The sequence below is a fragment of the Bos indicus x Bos taurus genome, chromosome 11, assembly GCF_003369695.1.
Source record: "Bos indicus x Bos taurus breed Angus x Brahman F1 hybrid chromosome 11, Bos_hybrid_MaternalHap_v2.0, whole genome shotgun sequence".
In the NCBI taxonomy this organism is placed as follows: domain Eukaryota; kingdom Metazoa; phylum Chordata; class Mammalia; order Artiodactyla; family Bovidae; genus Bos; species Bos indicus x Bos taurus.
In genome coordinates this window covers 45,929,211-45,952,442 of record NC_040086.1, presented here as the reverse complement: position 1 = coordinate 45,952,442, position 23,232 = coordinate 45,929,211, and the positions used below count along the sequence as shown (strand labels likewise).

General features: G+C 42.2%; 1 protein-coding gene across 1 annotated transcript; it reads right to left on the bottom strand.

Annotated features, from left to right (window-relative positions):
- Positions 1–412: 412 nt before the first annotated feature.
- POLR1B (RNA polymerase I subunit B) lies at positions 413–22,977 on the bottom strand. Its single transcript, XM_027555451.1, has 15 exons — positions 22,199–22,977; positions 20,379–20,546; positions 19,786–19,932; positions 18,016–18,148; positions 17,050–17,186; positions 15,704–15,927; positions 14,847–15,018; positions 12,752–12,923; positions 11,359–11,640; positions 10,178–10,311; positions 7,507–7,677; positions 6,797–6,953; positions 3,583–3,779; positions 2,729–2,982; positions 413–1,829 (listed from the first exon to the last, which is right to left on the bottom strand). The coding sequence occupies exons 1-15, from the start codon at positions 22,373–22,375 to the stop codon at positions 947–949; spliced, it is 3,408 nt and encodes a 1,135-aa protein (XP_027411252.1). The 5' UTR covers positions 22,376–22,977; the 3' UTR covers positions 413–946.
- Positions 22,978–23,232: the final 255 nt, after the last annotated feature.

Below are 23,232 nucleotides of genomic sequence, written 5' to 3'. Positions count from 1 at the left end.
ATAGACATGTTATATACAGATTCAATTTTATCACTTCTTCAGTAAAGACTGGCTTCCCTGATAACTCAGTTGGTAAAGAATCCACCTGCAATGCTGGAGACCTGGGTTGGGAAGATTCCCTGGAGAAGGGAAAGGTTACCCACTCCAGTATTATGGCCTGGAGAATTCCATGGACTGTATAGTCCATGGGGTCACAAAGAGTCAGACATGACTGAGCAACTTTCACTTTCAATAAAGACATTGTTTTTTTGTTATACAAAAACCCAGTTTCTGGAGACACACATCAATCTTTTGAATAACTTTTTATGGAGTGATATATTAATTTGTGTTCTATCCATAGTCCATAGCATAGATGTCAAGTTCAGTGTTCTTACCATTAAAAACACCAAAAAACAACCCAAAGGGACACAAGGAAACTTGGAGGTGATGTTTATTACCATGACTGTGGTGATCATTCACAGGTATATGCATATGTTCAAACCCACCTAATTATATACATTAAATATGTGCACTTTTTGTGTAAACATACACTTCAATAAAGCTGTTAAAAATTTCTACCTTTTATTTTTTAATGTAAGAAAATATAAAATTACATATACGCTTACACTGTGTTTATTTTGAACTGCTCTGCTCCACATGGACAGATAAATGTTTGACAGTCACTGCCTGCTGAAAGCAGGATGCAGAGAACCTGGGGTTAGACAGACTTTTCCCTGAATATCCTTCTATTTGTCAATGTATGAATTTTAAAGAACAAATATACTGAAAGTCACCTTCAATAGTTATACTAGAGCAACTGAGAAAGTCTGCCTTCTGAGTTGCCAGGTCTTGGTTGAAAGCTCTGACAACCATGAAACACTCCAGAGTAATAACTATGAATAGCCTCACCAGAACAACATCTTGTTTTAATCTGACAGCAGTCTTGACCCAAAAGACCTGCGTCAGGTTAAACGATGTCCAGCTTCACTTTGATGTTCATAGCTGCCAGTTCAGCTACAAAATACCGAAAGACATAAGGCAAGGAGATGGTGTCAATGGTGTCACTGCGGTTACAGAGGGCACAGATGTACTTTCTGTTGCGCAGGGCAGACCACGATGGGGGCGGCTTCTCCAACAGAGGGGAAAGCAGACTGCCACACTTCACACACACGTGGGCCACTGACCGATCCGAGCAGTTGAAGAGGCGGTCATGGAGGAGAAAAGATGTACCGTGAGCTAAAAGGGCATCCCGCTCCATCTCCCCAAAACGGATTCCACCCTGGACGTTTCTCCCCCCTATAGGCTGGTTAGTGACTTTGTCTCGGGCTCCTGTGGTCCTCACTTGGAATTTGTCGGAGACCATGTGGCGTAAACGCTGGTAGTACACCACGCCTATGAAGATGTCTGCTTCTAGCTCCAGCCCACTAATGCCACTGTACAACCTCTCGGTGCCATAGTAGTTGTAGCCAGCGGCCTTCAGCATCTCGCCAAAGTATTCCAGGGCTGAGTTCTCCTCTGAGAAGATGAAGGGGGTCGCGTCGTGGCAGAGCCCGTGCAGAGCTGCAGACTTGCCGGCCATGCTCTCGATCAGCATGCCTATGGTCATGCGGGATGGAAAACCATGGGGGTTGAACAGAATGTCAGGGACCATCCCGCTCTCGGTGAATGGCATGTCCTCCACTGGCCACAGCCTGCTCAAGATGCCCTTCTGCCCGTGACGACTGGCGAACTTATCTCCAATTGTTGGGTTCCGGGGCACTCGCATCGTGATGCACACACACTTGAACTTGCCAGTGCCGGTATCATTACTGCACACTTTAATGTTATCCACAATACAGTTTTCTTTACTCCTAGGAAAAAGTAAACAGGGCAGAATGTCAAATATTTGTTAAAATGAATAGAGGGTGCCTTAGAATGTGGCTGTATTTGGACATCGGAGCTTTAAAAAGGTAATAGAAGTTAATAACGAGACCATTAGGCCGGTCCCTCCTGAATGCAATCTAATAACTGGCATCACCATAAGAAGAGGAAATTTGGATACAAGGAGAGACAAGAGAGGCACACGTGCACAGGAAAAAATACCATGTGCGACAAGGAGAAGGTGGCCACCTGCAAGCCAAGAGGCCTCGGGAAACCAAACCTGCCTTCACCTTGATCTGGGACTCTGACCCTCCAAACTGTGAAAAAATAAATTTTTGTTGTTTAATAAATAAATGTCTAGAGATACTTTTATTGATATATTAGTATTTAGTGTTTTATAATGGATATTTGCAAAAATTATTCTTATCTCTATTCTTCACTACAAATAGAGCTGGTATCCCTAAAAATACTTATGGACAGGGGTATTGATTACATTCACTACAGAACTGTGATTGGAAGAACAGTAGCAAGAAAGGCAGCTAAGACCTAAAAAATCCAGTTTTAGTAACAGGGATAATGAATTCCACTTTTTAGCTAAGACACATTATTAACATGTCTGAGAGAGATGATCAAGTCTGAATAATAACAGTTGTAAAATAAATCCCAGATATAACTCATCAGATTTAACAGACTGACAAGAAAAGTAGGAAAACAAAACAGTACAACAGACCACAGAACTTCATCTCATATAAGAAATGTCCATTCAGTTAATGACTAAGCTACCCCTAGTATTACTCCAAAAATTCTGTTGAAAAATAACATTCACTGACTTCCAGAGATTTCACTGAGAAATAGCCCATAAAAAATAGCTCCGGGTATGCAAACTTACTTATAGTACATCACAAAGCCTTCCCCGGTGTTGAGGTTTAGGTAGCTGTAATATGGATCTCCATACTTCAGTTGTGCTCCAATAAATGGCAATCCATCATTGTCCAACTTCTGCAGAACCCGTGGGTCTCCAGGTTTGACTCCAAAGACCAGACTATCATCTCCTTGTTTAATTCTTTCAGACAGATCTATGAATTCAGACTTGTAGACACTCCCATGGGCAAAGCCTCGTTCCCAAGAGGCCTTATTCACAATCTGTGAAGTCAGAGGATCATTAATTTAACAGACTGAGGCCAAATAAGGGTTTTCAAAATAAAGCTGGTTAGCATTATAACTGGTTTAGGATAACTGGCATTTGATTTTAAAACTCCACATCTCCCAAATCACCTATGCTAACTATTAAAATCCAGACACATATAGATGGCTGAGAACCCAATCATGCATAAATACAAAAAGTAGATGTTTCTAAGATTACTTTACATTCATTTGACATCTACTTGCACTGTGCACTCAAATACGCAGGCTATATGCATATGAAATATCTAGTGATATCCCTCAAAGTTTGACACTTTTTTGCGGGGTGGGAGGCCTTACTGAGCAGCATATAGGATCTTAGGTCCCCAACCAGGGACGGAACCTGTGCCCCCAACACTGGGAGGACAGAGTCTTAACCATTGAACTGCCAGGGAAGTCCCCTTGTCACTTTTAACTTAGACCAGGAATTAATTAATAGAACATTCATGCATCAAATATTAGGTACTTGGGCACATAAGAAATACTCCTTCAGTGATCTGATGGTAAACAGAAAAGTTAAAAATGAGAAAGGGTGGAAGTACACCTCTTAGCAGCACTTACCATGGCATCTTCCATGTCGTAGCCAGTGTAAGAGATAACAGCGACAATGGCATTTGTCCCAATTGGGTAGTTATCCATGTCATAATAATCATACATGTACGGTCTTACTAAAGGGCTCTGTGGAGTCTGAAGACGATACAGTTTATTATCTGATCGATCTTGAAAAGTGAGAAGTGGAAAGCCCATGGTCTGCTTACCTACAAAGGGAAAAAAAACATTAACATTTTGTTTTTTTCCCTGTTGATGTCAAAGATAACATATAAAATTGGAAACCAAATATTCATCATAAGGGGATGAATAAATGAGTAAGTCATGCTGGTTACGTTTACTACAGACTAATACCTGGTGTGAAAATGAAGTAGACAAATGTGTATGAACATGACCCAACCATGAAAACAATGCTGTGTGAGAAAAAGTAGGGAATGACATTTACTAGGATATATTCGTGTAGATTTGCCACACAATCCGAATAGTTCTAGACCTAGTTTATGGAAATGTGTAATGTAAAAAAAGCATAAAAAGAGGATTTAAAGGATACATACAAAACTACGGGACATTACTATTACTGGTGGGAGAGGAGTGATAGTAACTATTGTCTAATTAGACGACTTTCTTTTTTTTTTTTTTAATTTTATTTATTTGGCTGCACTGGGTCTTAGTTGAGGCATGCAGGATCTTTGATCTTTGTTGCTGCATGTGGGATCTAGTTCCCTGACCAGGGATCAAACCTGGGCCCCCAGCACTAGGAGCATGCCGCTTTAGCCACTGGGCCATCAGGGAAGTCCCTAGACTACTTTCTTACACAGACATCCACCTACCCACACACACATACAGAACAAAATGTCAGTATTTGTTAACTCTGGGTAGTCAGGTACAGGATAGAGAAGTTTCTTTTTTGTACTTCCCTACAGTACAGAGAATCAATTCAAAACAAAATGATTTTAAAAACTAAAATAGATAAATATATACATAGGGGAACTTTTAAAAAACAGAAAGGGAGATTTGCAGCTTCCAGTAAGAGAGGGCCACTCCTACAATATCACTCTCAACATGTATAAGTAAAAGATCCAGAAGAAAAACAAAAGCCAATTACATACATACACATACTAGCTGAAAGCACTGGAATGTAACCACAGGAAGTTACAAACTAGAGAGGGATTAACACTTGGACAAAAGGAACTGCGCTGAATGAATTTCCAGTTTTCTCAGTTTTGGATGTTTTGTTTTTTATGTTTTGTCTGATGGCCCAGTCAGAACAGCAGTCCAAATCTTTGGTGGACTCTAGAACTATGCACGGTGGGACAGACATAAGCAGTCCAGCTAAGACTAAAGAGCACATATCAACCACTGGAAGCTTGCTTCCAGAAATCTGAAAACCAGCCCTCGCCAGAGGAACAGAATAGAATCCATTTTTTTTTGTTTTGACTACACAGCTTGCAGGGTCTTAGCTCTTCAACTAGGGATTGAACCTGGGCCCCAGAAGTGAAGGCACTGGGTCCTAACCATTGGACCACCATGAAATTCCAGTCTTTACCACATATTTTCCATCTACAATACAATCCAGTATTACTACACATACAGAGAAACAGGAAAATGTGACCTAGACTCAAGAAAGATGCAATCAGTGGAGACTGATCCTGAGACGATCCAAATGTTGGAATTGGGAGGTAATGACTTTAAAATACCTGTTACAACTGTGCTCAAAATGTAATGGAAAATACGTCCACCATGAATGGAGATCAGAATCTCAGATAAAACAGGAACTATAAAAATGAAACAAATGGAAGCTCTAGGCTAAAAAATTAAGTGTCTGAAATAAAAATTCAGTAATGACAGAAAAGTCAGTGAATATGACAGATCAATAAAATGTCCCAATCTGAAGGAGAAAGAAAGAAAAAAAAAGAGAACAGAAAATTCAATGGCTTATGGGACAATATTAACAACTTATTGACTGGAGATGTATTAGTATGTCTTTTGTTACCCAAATGTTATTTACCAGAGACATTTCAACATTAACTTACATAACAAATCATCGGCCACAAGCCTTAGTTTCTGCAAAAGTCCTCCGGTCAATAACGTGTTAAAAGGCTTAACATATATGATGCATAACAGACATCTCAGGACATGAGACAGAACAGTCTCATTATTTCTAGAAATAATGACAGAATATCTTATAGATTTGACTTAATTTTTAAAAACAGGTTTAGGAATATCAGCAAAATAACAGGTTTAGGAATATCCAAGCAAGATAAATACAAACAGCAACATATTTAGGCATATCACAGTCAATCAGCTTACATACCAAACATAATGGGAAAATCTTAAGGACAGAAGAAAAATAAATAACACTAGAATCAAGCAAACAATAATACACATAACCACTGACTTCTAATTAGAAATGACAAAGATAAAAAACAGAGCATAACAACATCTTTTAAGTGCTCAGGGAGGGGGGAACCCGAAAGTCCTGTCAAATCAGAATTATATATCCAGTTTCTGCAAGTGAAGATGAAATAAAGACATCCTCAGATAAATGAAAACTAAGAGAATTTGCAGCCAGCAACCTGCAGCTAGCTATAAAAAAATGTTAAAGAGAAGCTGTTCAGGCTGAAAATTCCAGGCTGAAATGACCCTCCATGAAAACTTGAATCACCAGGCACGAATGAAAGAAAGCACTAGAGATGATAATGACGGGTGACCACACGGCTTGTACTGTTAACAAATCTAATCACAGGACCTTAGGCAAAACCAAGCTGATGGACATTCTACAAGATAAATTTATCTTTTTCTTAAAAATAAGGTAAGACAGACATTTAAGGCTAAAGATCTAACTTAAAGAACTAAAGAGACAAGAGAACTGAATACAACATATGGTCTTGGACTAGGTGCTACCCAGGGAAAAACTTCCACAAACTTTATTATGCTATAAAATAATGTATTCTTAAATTTCCCGATTTTAGTAATTGTCCTTGATTATGTAAGTAGACCGCCCTGTTGTTAGGAAATACATAGCAGGATGTTCAGGGGGTAAAGGAGCAGCTCACTTTCCAAGAGGAAACTGCAAATGAGGCAAAATCTAGGTAAAGGGTCTATGGAAGTTCTTTGTACTATTCTTATAACTTTTAGCTTTTCTCTTGAGTTTGAAGTTATCTCAGAGTTAAAAATTGCAGTCTGTTTTCTTTTGTGACCACCACCACTCTATGCTCTGTCTTACCCATTTGGCACTGGTACATATTTCTCGGACTCTGGTTGTGATCTGAGAAAGGGATGAAGTTGGCGATCACACTCAGCAGGCTGTGAGGGAAGAGCTCCTGGTGCGTGGTGACCCCAGCCAGAACCTCATCCTCGAAGATGGCAACATTCATGAAGATCTGGAAAGAGGAAGGACCAGGAAGTTCAAGGCACAATGTAACTGTGACTGCTAACACATATTAGCTCTTACTATTGATCAGAGTTTAAGAAAACCTTCCCACCCACCCAGTATCATGAACACTGCAGGGATGCACAGTAAGAAATAGCACATCTTAAACATTTCATTCTAAATCTACCCTGGTCCAACTATGAAGGGGGATAGGAAGGAGGAAAAATTTTTATCAGTAGCACAAAGCCTAGAGTTTTGCAACTACAGAGATGTAAGCAAAGATTGTGAGTGATTTTAGCAGAATGTTCCAGTCTCACCACCCAAGGCAGAGCCAGGTGCAAAGAAACTTGGGGAGCTGAGTGGGATGGGAAAGGCAGCTAAGGTGAACACCAACCCTCTCAGGTTTGATAAGCATGAAAACTGCTTCATGCTGATCACAGAGGAGGCAGAAAATAAGTTGTGACTTTCTTTCAAATGCCTGACTGTCATGATCACTGTAACACTTTAACAGTTAACTGAGTCTCTGAAAGCTGTATATCATATCATCACAGGGGTCTATGTACCTGTTCCATAGTTCCAATCAGTTCTTCTTTGCCTAGTTCCAAGTTCTGCACAGGCCGCACCAGTCGACAAGGAGTGGTAAAAAGGTACAATCCTGGGTACAGACTTGGTTTTCCTGTCATGGGGATCAGGGCCACCTCCATCCAGGGAGGAATTCTTTTTTCTCTCAACACCTGTTTTCAATAAAAAGAGAGTTCCGTGAAGAATAAGTGACGTCTATCCCTCTGCCACCTAGGAGGTGGGTACGGAGGAGGAGATCTAACATGAAAAGCAACACCTTGAAAGTTTCGCAGGTAACACATCTAGTACCCTGCCAGCCTCAGCCCCCCACAGGTAGCTATTCACCCCACACTGAGAGCTGGCAAAAGCCCTACTTTCTTGGGGACTCAATCTCACTATGAGGCAAACTAGTAACAACTGAGACTGAGCAAAAGGTAAACCAAGAATGTGTGGGTAAACACAGTATATGCAATTCTGTTGGCTGATGTCTAAAATATAAGATTACTGGTGTTATTTTAAAATGGATTCAATGAAAAAGCCCTTCCACTTGGCAATTAAAAAAACAAACAAAAAAATCTATGAACACTTGGGTGAAAGGAGAAATACTAAAATTACAGAAATGTGGGGAAAAAAAATGAAATCTGTATGGTAGAACTTATGGCAATAAGTATAACATATATTTAAGTATATATAATACTTGAATATATAATATATAAGTAGAACTTATAGATTTACAGTTAAATATATTATTAGTAAAATGAAAGAATAAAAATAAATGAATTAATTCTTAGCCCAAAAGGTAAAACAAAGTATAAGAAATCAAAGATAAAATCTGAAATTAAAGAAGCAGAGAACAGAAAAAGGTTCAAACTAATAAAACATTTTTAGTTCTTTTGATGTAATTGAGAAAGGGATGGGTATTCTTTTTCCTTGTGGGGAAACCAAGGGTATGAATATACTGAGTAAAAAAAGGCAAAGGGGGGAAGAGCATAGAAACAAAATTTTAAAACCATGAGGCTGCTTTGCATATCTCTGAAACCAAGATGAAATGGATAAAATGCTGGTGACCAGAACAGACCTCAGCAGAGGTAAAAAGCTTCAAGACCAACTTCTGTATTAGACATAAAGGTATCAAGGAGCTGCCCCAAAGACAGCACTAGTGCTGGACGGCCTCACAGGTGAATTCCAGAAGACCTAAGACCAGAGGACTCACTGCTGCGCAGACTGCTCCAGAGCACTGAACACCAAGGAAAACTTTCTAATGCTTTTTATCAAGCAGAAATTTGTGACTGTCGATTTTTTAAAAAATCTTAAATAAAACTGAGAAAGTATCCGTATTTATTAGGTATTAAAATAATAACCAAGTGGGATTTATTCCAGGAATGGAAGATTTGTTATTCATCTTTATTAATAAAGAATGATCTTTGTCAGGGAATGAATATAATACTTTTAATATGTCTAAGGAGAAAATCTCACAACTTTTTTCTCCATAGGTGAAGTATACAAGCAAAAGAATTGTGTGTGGGGACTAAAGAACACAATCTTAAAGTGATCACAGTTAACGTCAGCAGCCAGGAGACCAGCCTACATTAAGTTCCTCCTGAAATGATATTCTGAGTCTCATCATAAGAAAGCTACATATATCAAGAGACAATGTACACAATTTGGTCTATACTCTTTAAAAACAAAAAAGTGAGACATTAAAGGCTGAGGAACTGTCCCAGATTAAGGGAGACTGAAGAAACACGCCAATCACACGTAACATGGGATTCTGGACTGGGTCCCAGACAAAAAAATCTGAATATCAGCTATAGACTTCACCCACCTGAGATTTTTTAAGTGCACTGTGGTTAATAAAAAGAAAATCCTTGTTCTTAGAAAATATACACTGAAATCTTCATGGAAAAGGGGACATGTCTGTACACTGTCTTCAAATGGTTTGGAAGTAAAATGTACACAGTATTTATAGAGCATACAAATGAGAAAGCACGTGGGGGAAAACCTAACAACTGGTATATCTCGGTAATGGGCATATGAGAGCTCTCTATGCTGCTCAAACATGCTTTCAGTGTAAAACTATCAAAGTAAAGCAATGAAAAAGCTGAAAAACAAACAAAAAACCCAACTAAACAGGACAGAGCATAAACTATAAATTCATCCTACTGCCAAACTCCTGGCCATTATCTAAGCAACAAAGACTCTTTCCCAGAGAGAATTCTAAAGTTTAGTTATTCAAAGAATGTTATTCTATTTGACTTTTTAAAAAAGTATTTCAAGAAACAGAAGGCAACCAGTTATGACTGCTATCTTGATTAACTTCAGTATTACTTGAAATATAAGGCCATATTTTGAGATCCCCTATCTGCCATTAGTATTTACAAAGGGAAAAAAAAAAGTTAAAAATGTGTTAAAATAGTAGACTAGGGCCTCAATGAAACAAACCAAAAAAAAAAAAAAAGCATGTAGCTCAAATACCTGTCACTGACCCTAACCAATGAGGTCAGTGTAAGGCAAGATGCTGCCACCAGAAGGACCATATGGGCAATTCCAGAATTAGCTTCTGACCTCCAACCCCTTCACACTCAATAATACCCTAGGGCTACCTCAACAATTAGAAAAGACATGAAAACCTAAGATGGAGGGACAAAACAATTCACAGAGACTCAAGATCACCTTAAAATGTCGGAGAGAATCGGCAATGCCAGGGGCAATCTCCTTATCGGCCCAGCCAATCATGACACCGTCCAGCAGGACAGGGTAGCACTCACTGTACGGCCGATGTGGAGTTCCGTCAACTGGAGTGACCCCTGGTGAAGTGAACAAATGGAATGATCTCATCAGGATGCTTTCCCAACATTTAAATTTCCCTCCAGACTCAACAATGGCTTTACCTTTCCAGACATCTAGTCACCTTGTCTCTAGACCAGAATGTTTTTATATGGCTTGAGGAAACATTTAAGTCTTTCAGCAAGGACCCCCAGGTCTAGGGTCTCTGGCTTTGAGCAGAGTAGCAGGTGGACAGGGGTATAAAGGAGGCTTTTTTTTTGTATACCTTTTATATTTTTGTTTCTGAGCCAGGTAAACATATTTTCCCCCTCCAAAATCTAATTACATTTGCTCATTATTCACACATTACAAATTTGCCAACTTGCTAAAATGTATCTGTAACCCCAGCATCAATACTAGTGGCTCCTCTCGTGTCATTTGAGGACATCTAGTGAAAATTTTGAGTCACCAGAAGCATGTTTCCGGCTGAGGTCACACAAGGGGATGCAGTTTCAGCTCATACTGCAAATAAGGGTCCTTTCTGCACTGTTCAGTGCTGTATGTGCTTTTGCTGTTTAAAATGGCCTTCAAGCACAGTGCCAAAGTGCTGGCCCCTAAGCACAGGGCTCTGATGAGCTTATAGTTACAGTGTAGTTAGCTGAAAGCTCAGTATTAATGAATCAACAATATATATTAAATAAGGCATCTTTAAACAGAAGCATGCATAAAGCAAGGCTATGGACCCAGCAGCCGATGAAAATGCTGTTACGAGAGGTATGCAGGAACCTAACCTTTTCTTCCCTAGGACCAATGACTCAGTGTCTGCTAATTCAGTGCCAGTGGTGACTTAGAGAAGTACTGCAAATAACAAGAATCTACTCTAGCTAAGTAAGAACACTCATCCATGAGCTGTCAACAACCTCTGTAAAGGTGCTTTACAAAATGGCACAGGTTATCCACAGTGTGACACCATCACCCTTATATGAATTCTCTGCTCAAACCCCAGAGAAGCACAACTGAATAGCTTTGCACCTGTAAAACCCACACAAGCAAACAAGACAGACTGCTGACTGCTGCGAACCACCTACCCAAGTTGCAGAGTAGAGCCGGAATAGATGCTGTGTACACAGACTGTGTGACGACCTCACAGATGGCGGTTAAGTGGTTCATCAGTCCACAGGGCTCCCCGTCAGGGGTGTGCACGGGACAAAGGAAGCCCCAGGACTCCGGCAGCAGCCTGCGCACAGTGGTGGTCCGCATTTTAGCAAAATCAGCCCCTCTGTGCACACAGCGGAAATGGGAGAGATAGCGTATGAAGTTCAGCTTGTCAGCCACGACACAAAGTCCAGAATCTTGCAGGAAGCCAAGACCTTAATAAAACAGACATCATTGAAAAATAGAATAAACTGAAAAAAAAAAGAAAAAGCCTCTTTTTATTTGAGGCTCTGAAAAGATAATAAAACCTCAGAACACATTTGAGATCATGCATGCTCAGTTGCTAAATTGTGTCTAACTCTTTGGGACCCTGTGGACAGTAGCCTGCCAAGCTCCTCTGTCCATAGGATTTCCCAGGTAAGAATACTGGAGTAGGTTGCCATTTCTTTGTCAGGGGATCTTCCCGACTCAGGCATCAGCAGGCAGGTTCTTCATCACTGAGCCACCTGGGAAGCCCACACTAGCGATCACAGAGTGGGTTATCACAAAGTTTATTCAGCTGTGGGGAGGGGAAGAGTTTACAAAGGAAAAAAATACAGTAAAAATCCCCAGATTTCACAAACTATTAGCCTTAATTGTTTCCCCATCTCTTCCACATGATCTCTATGGAGAAACATAAGTGAGTTACAAAACAGCAAATAATTAAACGGGATTCACCCGAGAGAGAGTTGTATAACACACAAGCACTTGTTAGCCCTTAAGGAATTTGCATCAGTATCATCTCCTTTAAAAAAAAAAAGACTTCTGGCCCTTCAATAACCACTTAGTAAAGTTTTCCAGGTGTTCTGATATGACTGGTTTAGGGATGGGTATGTCTAAAAACCCTCTCAGACTACCACCTAGTTAACCTATCCTCAGAAATCTAAGCAGTTTCCGGTTTTCTAGAAGGAGGTATGGGAAATGCATTTGTTCATTAAAATCAGATTTAAACTATACAGACAACCTGTCTAAAGCCCTTCAGCCCAATATACACCTGTCAAAATTCACAACCTGAAATCGGTCTTTAATGAGTGAGCAGCTCACTTTTAAAAAGAACCTCTCCCGGGACTTCCCTGGCAGTCCAGGGGTTAAGACTCCAAGCTTCCACTGCAGAGGGCACAGGTTTGACCCCTGGTCAGGGAACTAAGAACTGATGTGTCATGTGGTGTGGCCAAAAAACCAAACCAAAACAAAACAAAAAAACATCTCTCATAGCAATATGCAAACTGACATTAAGCAAATAATCTGAAAATTGTAACAAAATGAAGCCCATTTATTTAATTTCACCTGTTTTAGAACGTAGATTTCCAGTAGCAAGAAGGTATTCAAATGGTTTTGTAAGGTCTATTCCCAGACTAAAAATCTTCATCAAATTTTCACTGTTTAAGGACACATTGGTCTTCTGAGACTTCTTGTCTATAGCTATTTTAATAGACACTAACCAAGCTTCCAATTTTTCCTGAAGTAAGAAAAACAGTTTAATTTTTAGGTGTTTTAATTAACCACAAATTTCATATTTACTCAGTCTATGGAATTTTCCAGGCAAGAATACTAGAGTGGGTTGCCACTTCCTTCTCCAGGGGATCTTCCCTACCCAGAGATTGAACCTCTGTCTCGTGTACCTCCTGCATTGGCAGGCGCATTCTTTACCACTGCATCACCTGGGAAGCCCTAATTATTGATAATGAATTTGGAGATTTTTACTTCAGTCCTCTCCATCTTTCCTGTCATTATGTTATCTCTTAAATTCTTTTTTTTTTTTTTTTAAACAATCATCATTTTATTTAGCCCCTGATCCTGTGGGTCAGTTGGGGAAATTTTCTGGTCTGGGTCAACCTAACTGAACTCTGCATTTTCAGTCAGCTGGAGGGTCAACTGATGGCTGGGCAATCTAGGATAGCCACCCTCACCTGTCTGCAGTTAGCAAGCTATTGAGGGAGTTTCTGCAGTTCTCTTCCTCTGTACTTTTTCCCACTACTCCTCCCTCTCAGAATTTGATTTTGTGCAGGTATCTTTCCCCCACCATCCCAACTCCCTATATGTAGCATGAGCCTCAGGGAAACTGCTGGAGAATTGACATGATAATTAACATAACTGCATTTCCTTTGCTGGTGATTGGTCAGGAGAAGGCACACCCAGGTCTGGCCAATGAGGAATGTGGGCAAGTCTGTTCAGAATGCTCCTAGGAAAGCTTTCCTCATCCCATGGAAAAGCTATGGAGAGAAATACCTAACTTTGATTGAGGGCTTGTTATGCCTGCTGCTGCTCCTGCTGCTAAGTCACTTCAGTTGTGTCTGATTCTGTGCGATCCCAGAGATGGCAGCCCACCAGGCTCCCCCATCCCTGGGATTCTCCAGGCAAGAACACTAGAGTGGGTTGCCATTTCCTTCTCCATCTTAAATTCTTTTTAGGGATAATATTAAAAATATAAAATGCTATCCAATCAACTTTCTTATAAAATTATTATAACATTCTCTCCCTAGACACACACAGACACACAGAGTTCTCATTATTTACGATAATCATGTCCTACAACATCTGTGTGAACACTGCACAAAACCCCTGCTCCCAGAGGAAATGCAGGGTCAGATGTCAGTGAGTTTTTATTTACTGACATCTTTGTCAACTGATCAACACATGACCTTGTTTTCTGTGTTTGTGAACACTTAGTTTACACTGTTGATTCTTTACCACTGAGCTCAGAGCAAACAGCATCATAACTCAACGCCTGCACAAAATGTGTCTAACGTAAGTGTTTCCTCTATAAGGCAGGCACAATGCAGCCTTCTTGAGCTAGGACCACGGAAAGGAACTTCAGCACTGAGCATGGGGGCCATTTTAAACAGCAAAATCACCAAGAAAAAGCAGAAAAATGTGAAAAACATGGCATTGAGGAGACACTCGTTTACTGCTCATCAGAACTGAGCTGGGCCTTGTGCCTCAGAAGAATAACTTTTCAGCACTCTGTACATGTCTGCAAATGACCAGGAGTGTGCCGCAAGTACTGATATTGCTGAGTTAAAAATAAATGTTAATGAGTAGTTGAATTTAATAGTACAGAATCTGTAAATAATGGGGACTGACTATAAGTGAGTATATTGGCCATTTACACTTCATCATTAATGTTATGACCAAGATTTGACAGTTTTTATTTAGCGTTTATGAAGATACTAAAGTCCTGAACCTGCCATAAGCTAATGCCTCTGATTAAGTCCCTTACTGCTAAACAAACAAAAAATAGAAGGGAAAAAAAAAACACAAACCTACAAAAAAAAATGCTCAAACTAGAAATTATAAGCATGCAAGAAACAATACTGCTGAATATGGCCACACCATCCCACAAGAGGTAACGATGCTCCAGGGTGAAACAGCCTGCACCTACCTTCAGAAACATGAGGAAGAGCTGACCAGGAGTTAGAACCTCTTGGTTCATTAAACTGTCAGGATTCTCCTCCATGCACTCTCCTTTGGCTAAAGCAAAGAGCTTCCGGGTCATGAGACAAAGCATATAGAACTTCTCAGTGTTGGATTTCAGGTGGATACAGATACACTGGCTGCCAAAAGAGAAAGCTTAAAACAATCCAGCTACTGATACTATCCCATGTCCTGCTAACCAAGGTCCCCAATCCACATTTACCCTAGACGTCTTCAGTCATTTTCCAAAAACTGCTTTTCACTTTTGCTGGCAACATTAGCAAAAGAACAGAACAGACTCACAAAATCTAGGACTGTAGGGACAGGCCATAAGTGGATATTTAAATTTAAATCAATTAAAAAAAAAACAACTCGTTTTCTCAGTTGAAATGGCCCTGAATGTGGCTTGTGGCTACAGATTGCTCAGTGGAGGACTACAGCAGGGCTCCCTTAACAATTACACAGTGGATACAGAAGACAGAGTCCCAGCCTTAGGGAAATAAAGGGACTTGATACCTGCAGCTTTCAGATAATGCAGAAAGAAAAACGATGTATATGCAGAGAAAGTAAGAAAGATGTTAATAAACTGGTGAGTTGGAAGTCTGAAGTTATTTCAACATAAAACCTTAAAAGTACAATATAAAATAGGAAGCTAGCAGGAAGAGAAAGGTGAGGATGGCTGCAGGAACAAAGTTAGCCCCTATCTCCCTACACCAGAATCCCACCCCCAGGGCTATTCTGATTTCCAGACGACTCACCAGCCCCATGTATATCCTTACTGGTAACCACAGACACTGCCCAACCCTAAGAAACAGTTTCACGTACTTGAACAGAAACTCTGCAGCTTGTTCGTTCGGGTACCAGTCAGGAAGGCTGAGTTTCACTCTGAAGCGCTCCCCCAGATAGTTAAGGACCTGTTTTTGTGTGGAACATCCCTCTTCCATTACGATCCTTAACATCTGAGAAACCGAGTTCCTAAAGAAAGAGTCATCCTCCTTTCCTTTGATGAGCTCCTGAAAAATCTGATAATCGGAAAAGCTGACGAGTGCCTAGAAAAGAAAGAAAAAAAGATTATTTAATTAATTAATTTTAATTGGAGGTTAATTAATTTACAATATTGTGGTGGTTTTTGCCATACATTGACATGAATCAGTCACGGGTGTACATGTGTCCCCCCATTCCAAACCCCCCTCCTACCTCCCTCCCCATCCCAACCCTCTGGGTTGTCCCAGTGCACTGGCTCTGAGTGCCTTGTTTCACACATCAAACTTGGACTGGTCATCTATTTCATATATGGTAATATTCATATTTCAATGCTATTGTCTCAAATCATCCTATCTTCGTCATCTCCCAGAGAATCCAAAAGTCTGTTTTTTATATCTGTGTCTCTTTTGTTGTCTCACATATAGGGTCATCATTACCATCTTTTAAAATTCCATATATATGCAAAAAACAGTTTTTTTTTTCAAAATTGTTAACCATCATTTAGTAATAGTTCTCTCCTACTTCTTTTTAAAACCCAAGAAAAATCAGGCCTCTACTACTGCTGAATCTAAGCAAGCTCTTCAAAATAAGGGTCACACTTGTATGGGAGACACCAAGATGTCCCAATGACCCTTCCCACTTGGTACCCACAATCTTGGTCTCCTCTGCCTTGAACAGGGCTGGCCTGTGTGACCAAGGGAGTATGGCAGAGAAGCTGAAGTGTGACTCTCAAGGCTGGGTTGTGACGGGCACTGCAGCTGCAGCCTCATTCTCCTGGTGAACTCTCTGGGGAAGACAGGTGCCTCAAGAAGCCTGTGGAAAGGCCTGTGAAGAGGAACTGAGACCTCCTGCCAAGAGCCTGCATTGACTTGGCAGCCAAGCTCAGTCGACCTCAGAAGGGGATTCGCCAGCCCTGGGCAACCCTTCTACACAACAGCAGCCCCCACTGACATCTCATGGCAACCTCCTGAGACCCTGGCCAGAACTGCCCACATCAGGAGCTACTTCCATATTTCTGACCACAGAAATAGAAATATTTAGTCATGTTTTAACCACTGCATTTTGAGGTAACTTGTTATGGAGCAGTGGATATTAGCATAGCATGAACGCTGATGAGGACGACCTATCCATTTTGCACTTCCAACGATTCGCTTCCTAACAAAAGAAGTATATTCAGTAAGTCACACCTTAAGTGCAAATCCCAAAGGAAGGAAAAACAGTTCTTTCCGGTAAATAAAGTTCAACATAACCGTGCCATTTTCCAAGTAGTGAAGGTTCATATTGACAGCGGAATGTTCCTCTCTCACACAGTGCATTGAAACTCCTATTGAAACAAACAGAGCAAATAATCAGAAACTCAGCAACACTACCATTAAGCAGTATCCACGGGTATAATTAGAGACAGATTTTTAGCTCAATTGTAAGAATGAACTGTTTAACTATAGGATTCCAGACTGCAAAATGCTATCTTGAGAAACCAGGCCCTGTCATGGACAGTGATCAAACAGAGGTCAGGTTGCTATCAGAGACAAGGCGAATGCCATGCCCCCTGAACTGGAAGAATTCAGAGGCCCAGACCCACCTCTGGCCAAGTCAGCCAGCCTTCAGTATCATAAGCAATAACATAAAAACCCATGTTCAGGGGCTTCCCTGATGGTGGTGAAGAATCCACCTGCCAATGGAGGAGATGGGTTTGACCCCTGAGATCTGGAAAGATCCCACATGCCATAGAGTAACTAAGCCCATGAGCCACAGCTATTGAGCCCACATGCAGTAACTATTGAAGCCACGCACCCTAAGAGCCCATGCAGAGTCACTGAAACAAGAACCCCATGCACTGCAACTAGAGAGTATCCCCCACTCGCTGCAACTAGAGAAAAGCCTGTGCAGCAACGAAGACCCAGAACAATAATAAATAAATAAAATTATTTCTTAAAAAAAAAAAAAGTTCATTCAGTTTGAAAAAAAAAATTGAACACAGTAGAAACTAGGTGTTCCACTATGAATTTATAGCACAGAATTGCTTAACAGAAAAACAAACCAAAAATTATATATATGAGAGAAAAATATCAGACTCTACATGCATACATCTACTTTTAATAAAACAGCTTAAATATTTCTGAAAGAACATTCCAAACATCCCTGCAACTTACCATACTGAGTGTAGCCAGGCCCTCTGCTTTTCCACTTTGGTCTTACCATTGCAATGGGGAAATTTCTGCGAGGCATAATCAACATTCGGATGACTTTTTCAATGCCATTGATGATAAAATAGCCTCCCATTTCCTGCCAAAGAGATGAATTAAAAATTTTTAAACAAAGACACATAAGTACCTGCAAACATGATACTGACTAAGGGCCAGTATCACCCTCATTCCTAACCAGATGTGCACAAGAAGTGCCCTTAAGCAAGAGGACCTGCGGGTCCCTGGGAAACTGCCGACTTAATTAAATCTTCTCAAGCACATTAAAAAGGCTGTAGAGACTTGGGAGAAATGTATGGAAGGAAATCATGGTACTTCCTTTGACCAGACAAGTTGGACATAACCTGCCACATTCTTATCCCTAAAATGACTGCACTTTTCAATGACATTAAAAACCAAAAACAATTTACTCAAGTCTAAAGTTGAAAACAGTAATGGTTTTGCTTCCACACAAGTATGGTTTCTCGTGAACCCAGCATGGGCTTCCCTGGTGGCTCAGTGGTAAAGAAACCACCTGCCAATGCAGGAGACACAAGACGACGTGGGTTTGATCCCTGGGTTGGGAATATCCCCTAGAGAAGGAAATGGCAACCGGCTCCAGTATTTTTGCCTGGAAAATCCCATGGACAGAGGAGCCTGGTGGGCTACAGTTCATGTGGTTGCAAGAGTCAGACACAACTGAGCCTGCGCATGTGTGCACACACACACACATACACACAGCAGGTATATCATGCTGGGTGCTCTATGTCAGCACAAGTGGGACAACTACATGCCATTTTCAAAAGAGAAAACTGAGCCTCAGGGAGATTAAACTTTGCAAAGATGCACAAGGGGAAAGTTGAACAGCTGGCTGTCAAACCCAGATCTGCCACCAAAGGCCTCTTCCCACCACATACAGTCTCCCTGTTGTAGGCAGAGTCTGCACATCTTGATTACTTCAACCCAAGCCACCTAACAGAGCTGAAGGAAATGCTGAAGGGAGGGTATATGAAGCATTTAATACATCCACAGAGTTCGACTGTAGGTAAAGCAGACATATTAGACACATTTTGTGGGTTAAAATGTTGAGAGAGCTGTAAAAATTCAAATACATCTCTAAATATGTATCATTCAGAAAATTAGGGAAAAACCTACCAATTATCCCCCACAAATAGTAATATTCTCTAACTGGAGAGTTCTTTTTTTTTTTTAAATCACAAATAATGCTTTTAAGTATTTAGCTTCTTATAGTACTCACATAACAGAAACTGACAAATCTATCTTGTTGTTGTTTAAATGTTAAGACATGTCCAACTCTGTGACCCCATGGATTGTAGCCAGCCAGGCTCCCCTGGCCATGGGATTTCCCAGGCAAGAATACTGGAGTGGGTTGCCATTTGCTCCTCCTCTTTTTCCTTTTTCTGCTGATGCCACACAGCATGTGGGACTTACTTCTCCCACCAGGGATTGAATCTGCACCCCTTGCAGTGGAAGCATGAAGTCTTAACCACTGGACCACCAGGGAAGCCCCTAGAGTGTTCTTTTTCATACACTGTCTCATCTGAGACTCGTTATGAAGCCTACACAGAGCACAGACAAGACATCAAGGCCCCTGTTATCTAGAAATTAAAGCAGAGAAAGAAAACTGAACTCCCTGACAAGCTTTCTGTTCTCGCACTCCCAGTTCTGGCCCTTTCTACTGTCACTGGGTCTTTCAGGGCACGGCTCCCCTGCAGGTACCTCTGCTTCCTCATGGTGCTCAATGAGGGCTTTTGGAGGAAGGTTGTATAAGTTGCAAAGCTTGGATTTCACCATGATGGGAACGTAGCCCAGAAACTGCTTAATGACTCCTTTTGAGATTCCATTCACTGACCAGCTGATATCGGCCTAAGTGAAAATGAGAGAGAAAAGTTAAAAAAAAAAAAAGAAAAAAGGGGGGACTATCTAGATCTATAGGAATAAATGAGTATTCTAGAGGAGGGAGACAGAGGGATGGACTGGGACTTTGGGGTTGGTAGATGCAAACTATTACATTTAGAATGGATAAACAACAAGGTCCTACTCCATAGCACAGGGAACTATATTCGATATCCTGTGATAAAGCACAATAGAATACTGAAAAAAAAATGTATATAAAAAAAGAATAGATGAGTATTTTAAAAGATTAAGGCAGAGGACCATAAACTAAATGATTCTATGCTTTAGGTTTAAAAGATGGGATCGCTCAGATGACAGCACTGAGAAAGCCAAACTCTGGTATAAACCGTATTAGGCACTGAGCTTATTCAAAAAAATGTACAGTGTGTGAGTTGCATGCTGTCACTCATACTCACTGTCAGCTTTCCCCGGTAGGTGCTCCTCCGGCCTCGGCACTCTGCTGGATAAACGTTGAGCTCTTTGCAGATGCTCCCTTTGGGAACGGCTGGAGGGCTGATGACGGCATCCACAATGGTGAGACAGATCCGCTCATCTTTGAAAGCAAATTCAAAGGGAGGGACGGCCTGAAATACAGTTGAGACAGTCAACCACTTGCACTTTTAAGGCACTCTCTCTCGAAGACTCTTTCAAATCTCAAGCGTTCTACAAGCACTGATGGCTATCATGCCAATGCAACACATCTAAAAAGAGCTAACACGACATCCGGTATACTCATATCCTAAGTACCTAAAACAGCATTAAGCAGATTTTTTTGGTCTACTGACTGTTGGATTCTATAATAGGTTCTAGGGATACAGCTGTTTACGGGACAAAGCTGTCCTCTGAACCAAGTACCTGACTTCAGTAGTGTGTATATGTTAATCCCAAACTCCTAACTTATCTCTGCTCCACATTTTTACTTTGTACCCTCTGTGCGCGTATGTTGTTATTCAGTTGCTAAGCAGTGTCCAACTCTTTGCGACCCCATGGATTGTAGTCCCGTCAAGCTCTTCCTCAAGAATACTGGAGTGGGTTGCCATTCCCTCCTCCAGGGGATCTTCCTGTCCCAGGGATTGAACCTGGGTCTCCTGCATTGCAGGCAGATTCTTTACCATATAGCTACCAGAGAACCCATTTTAGCGCAAACGTTCCTTGATCATCTCAACGCTGGACTCTTTTTCATTGTTTTAATAAATCCCAGGGTCAATTAACTTATATGCAGATTTACAATTTTTCTCATAGACATGATACAATGAGTCCAGGCATGATAGAAATTATTTCCCATCAGACAAAAATATCTCATCTTTTGCAAATGGGTGAAGCAGCAGGATTAATCTTCGAAGAAGCCTCGATGGTTCCCCCATTATTTGCAGAAGAGAGTTCAAGCATCAGAGACTGGCTCAACTTTCAACATTCTCTCCACCCCTCCTGCAGAACAAGTCCTATCCAACAAAAGCATAGGGTGGAGACCCCTGAGCTCTGCTCTTGCACTTCACCTGGAGGGAACGCACTCTTCTCCTGGATTCATGAGGTCCTGCCCTGGGTTAGCTGCACCTCCCTCCTCTGTGCCCCCCTGCTTTCACAGCTCCACCTGGTGCTGCTGCTGCTAAGTCGCTTCAGTCGTGTCCGACTCTGTGCGATCCCATAGACGGCAGCCCACCAGGCTCCTCCGTCCCTGGGATTCTCCAGGCAAGAATACTGGAGTGGGTTGCCATTTCCTTCTCCATCACAGCTCCACTACCTCCACCCAAAACAAGATCGCAAGCAAGAACTGTCTCTTACACAGGTCTGCTTCTCCCTCACTGTCAGAGTCAAGTGCCCGGAGACATCAGGATGCTTACTAAATGAGACCCTACCCCATTATTTTCACCTGAAGCCTGCTACCATCACCCTCTAGACCAATCACTTTAGTTTGGAGTAAATGTTACCTAATAATGTTACCAGTCTCTTAAGGAGGGCCAAAGGTTTCCCACTGAATCTCGCTTTAATGCCTCACTGGCCCCTTCTTCGACATAGCCCGGCGCTGGGCCTGTGCCCCACTCCCCCGTCTCCTGGATCTCCCGCTCCCTCTTCCAGGCCCCCAGCCTCACTCACCTCTCCCTCTTCCTTCTCCAGCGCCTCACACAACCCGCACCCCATCCGCCGCCAGGTCCCTTTGCTCCATCCGCCTGTAGCAGGGGCTAGCGGCGCCAGAGAACCCAGAATTGAGGAGCGCCTGGGAGGACGCCAAGCTCACCTGCACCGCGTGGCTGAGCCCTTCGCGCACAGCGTAGTTGAAAGACTCGACATGCGCCCGCGTCAGCTCCTGCAACGCTGGCTTTTGCTGTTCCCGCGGGATCCCGTAAGAGGGGTCGGTCAAGTGCTTTAGGCTGGGCCCACTGGGCAGGTTTCGCCACCGGCCGCCGGGATCCATGAGTTTGCCTGCACACCGGGCGCCAGCGACTGCACACGCGCCGGAAACACCGCCCGGCGCCCAGCACCCACAACCTGCTGGGAAGTGTAGTTCCTCTTGGTCTGCCTGCCCTGGGTCCTCCGATTTTACAGGGTCGACTAGAAATTAATACTGTGGAGCAAATGGGCCGGCTCAAAATCCTGCAGAGTCGGAGAGCGGCGGATCGGCCCCGTCTCCTCTCTTCCGGCGTCCACCCCTGTAGATCTCCGCTCTCCACTCAGAAAGCGGAAATCCGCTCCAGGGCCAATTCCGCGTGTGAAATCTCCATTTTTCATTTGCGGTTTAGGACCGGCGGAGAGTGGTGTTCAATGATTTCCTTCTCTTTCCTTGACCACTTTGCGATTCAATACTCTCGGGATGACAGCCAATCAGGGTTCTGGCTTCAAGGAAAAAGCAGTTGGGCGCCAAACCGACTGCTCTCTGCCCAACTGTGAAGTCGGGAAGGTTCATCTCTGGGACTGTCTAGCGGTGGTCCTCCCCGCATTAGCCCCTCCCCGCGTCGTCTAGACTCGAGTCTTGAGCAGGAGCCGGCGACTTGTGTGCAGGCGGGCGTCCTGGCCCTAAGATCCTTTAGTTATTTAGTCGCTAAGTCATGTTCAACTCCTTGCGACCCCATGGACTCTAGCCCGCTAGGCTCCTCTGTCCATGGGATTGCCCGGGCAAGAACACTGGAGTGGGTTGCCATTCCCTTCTCCAGGGGATCTTCCCCAACCCAGGGATCCGGGGATCTTAGTTCCCTGACCAGGGATCAAACCTGTGCCCCCTGCAGTGGAAATGCAGACTCTTAACCACTGGACCTCCAGGGAGCCTTTGAGTCT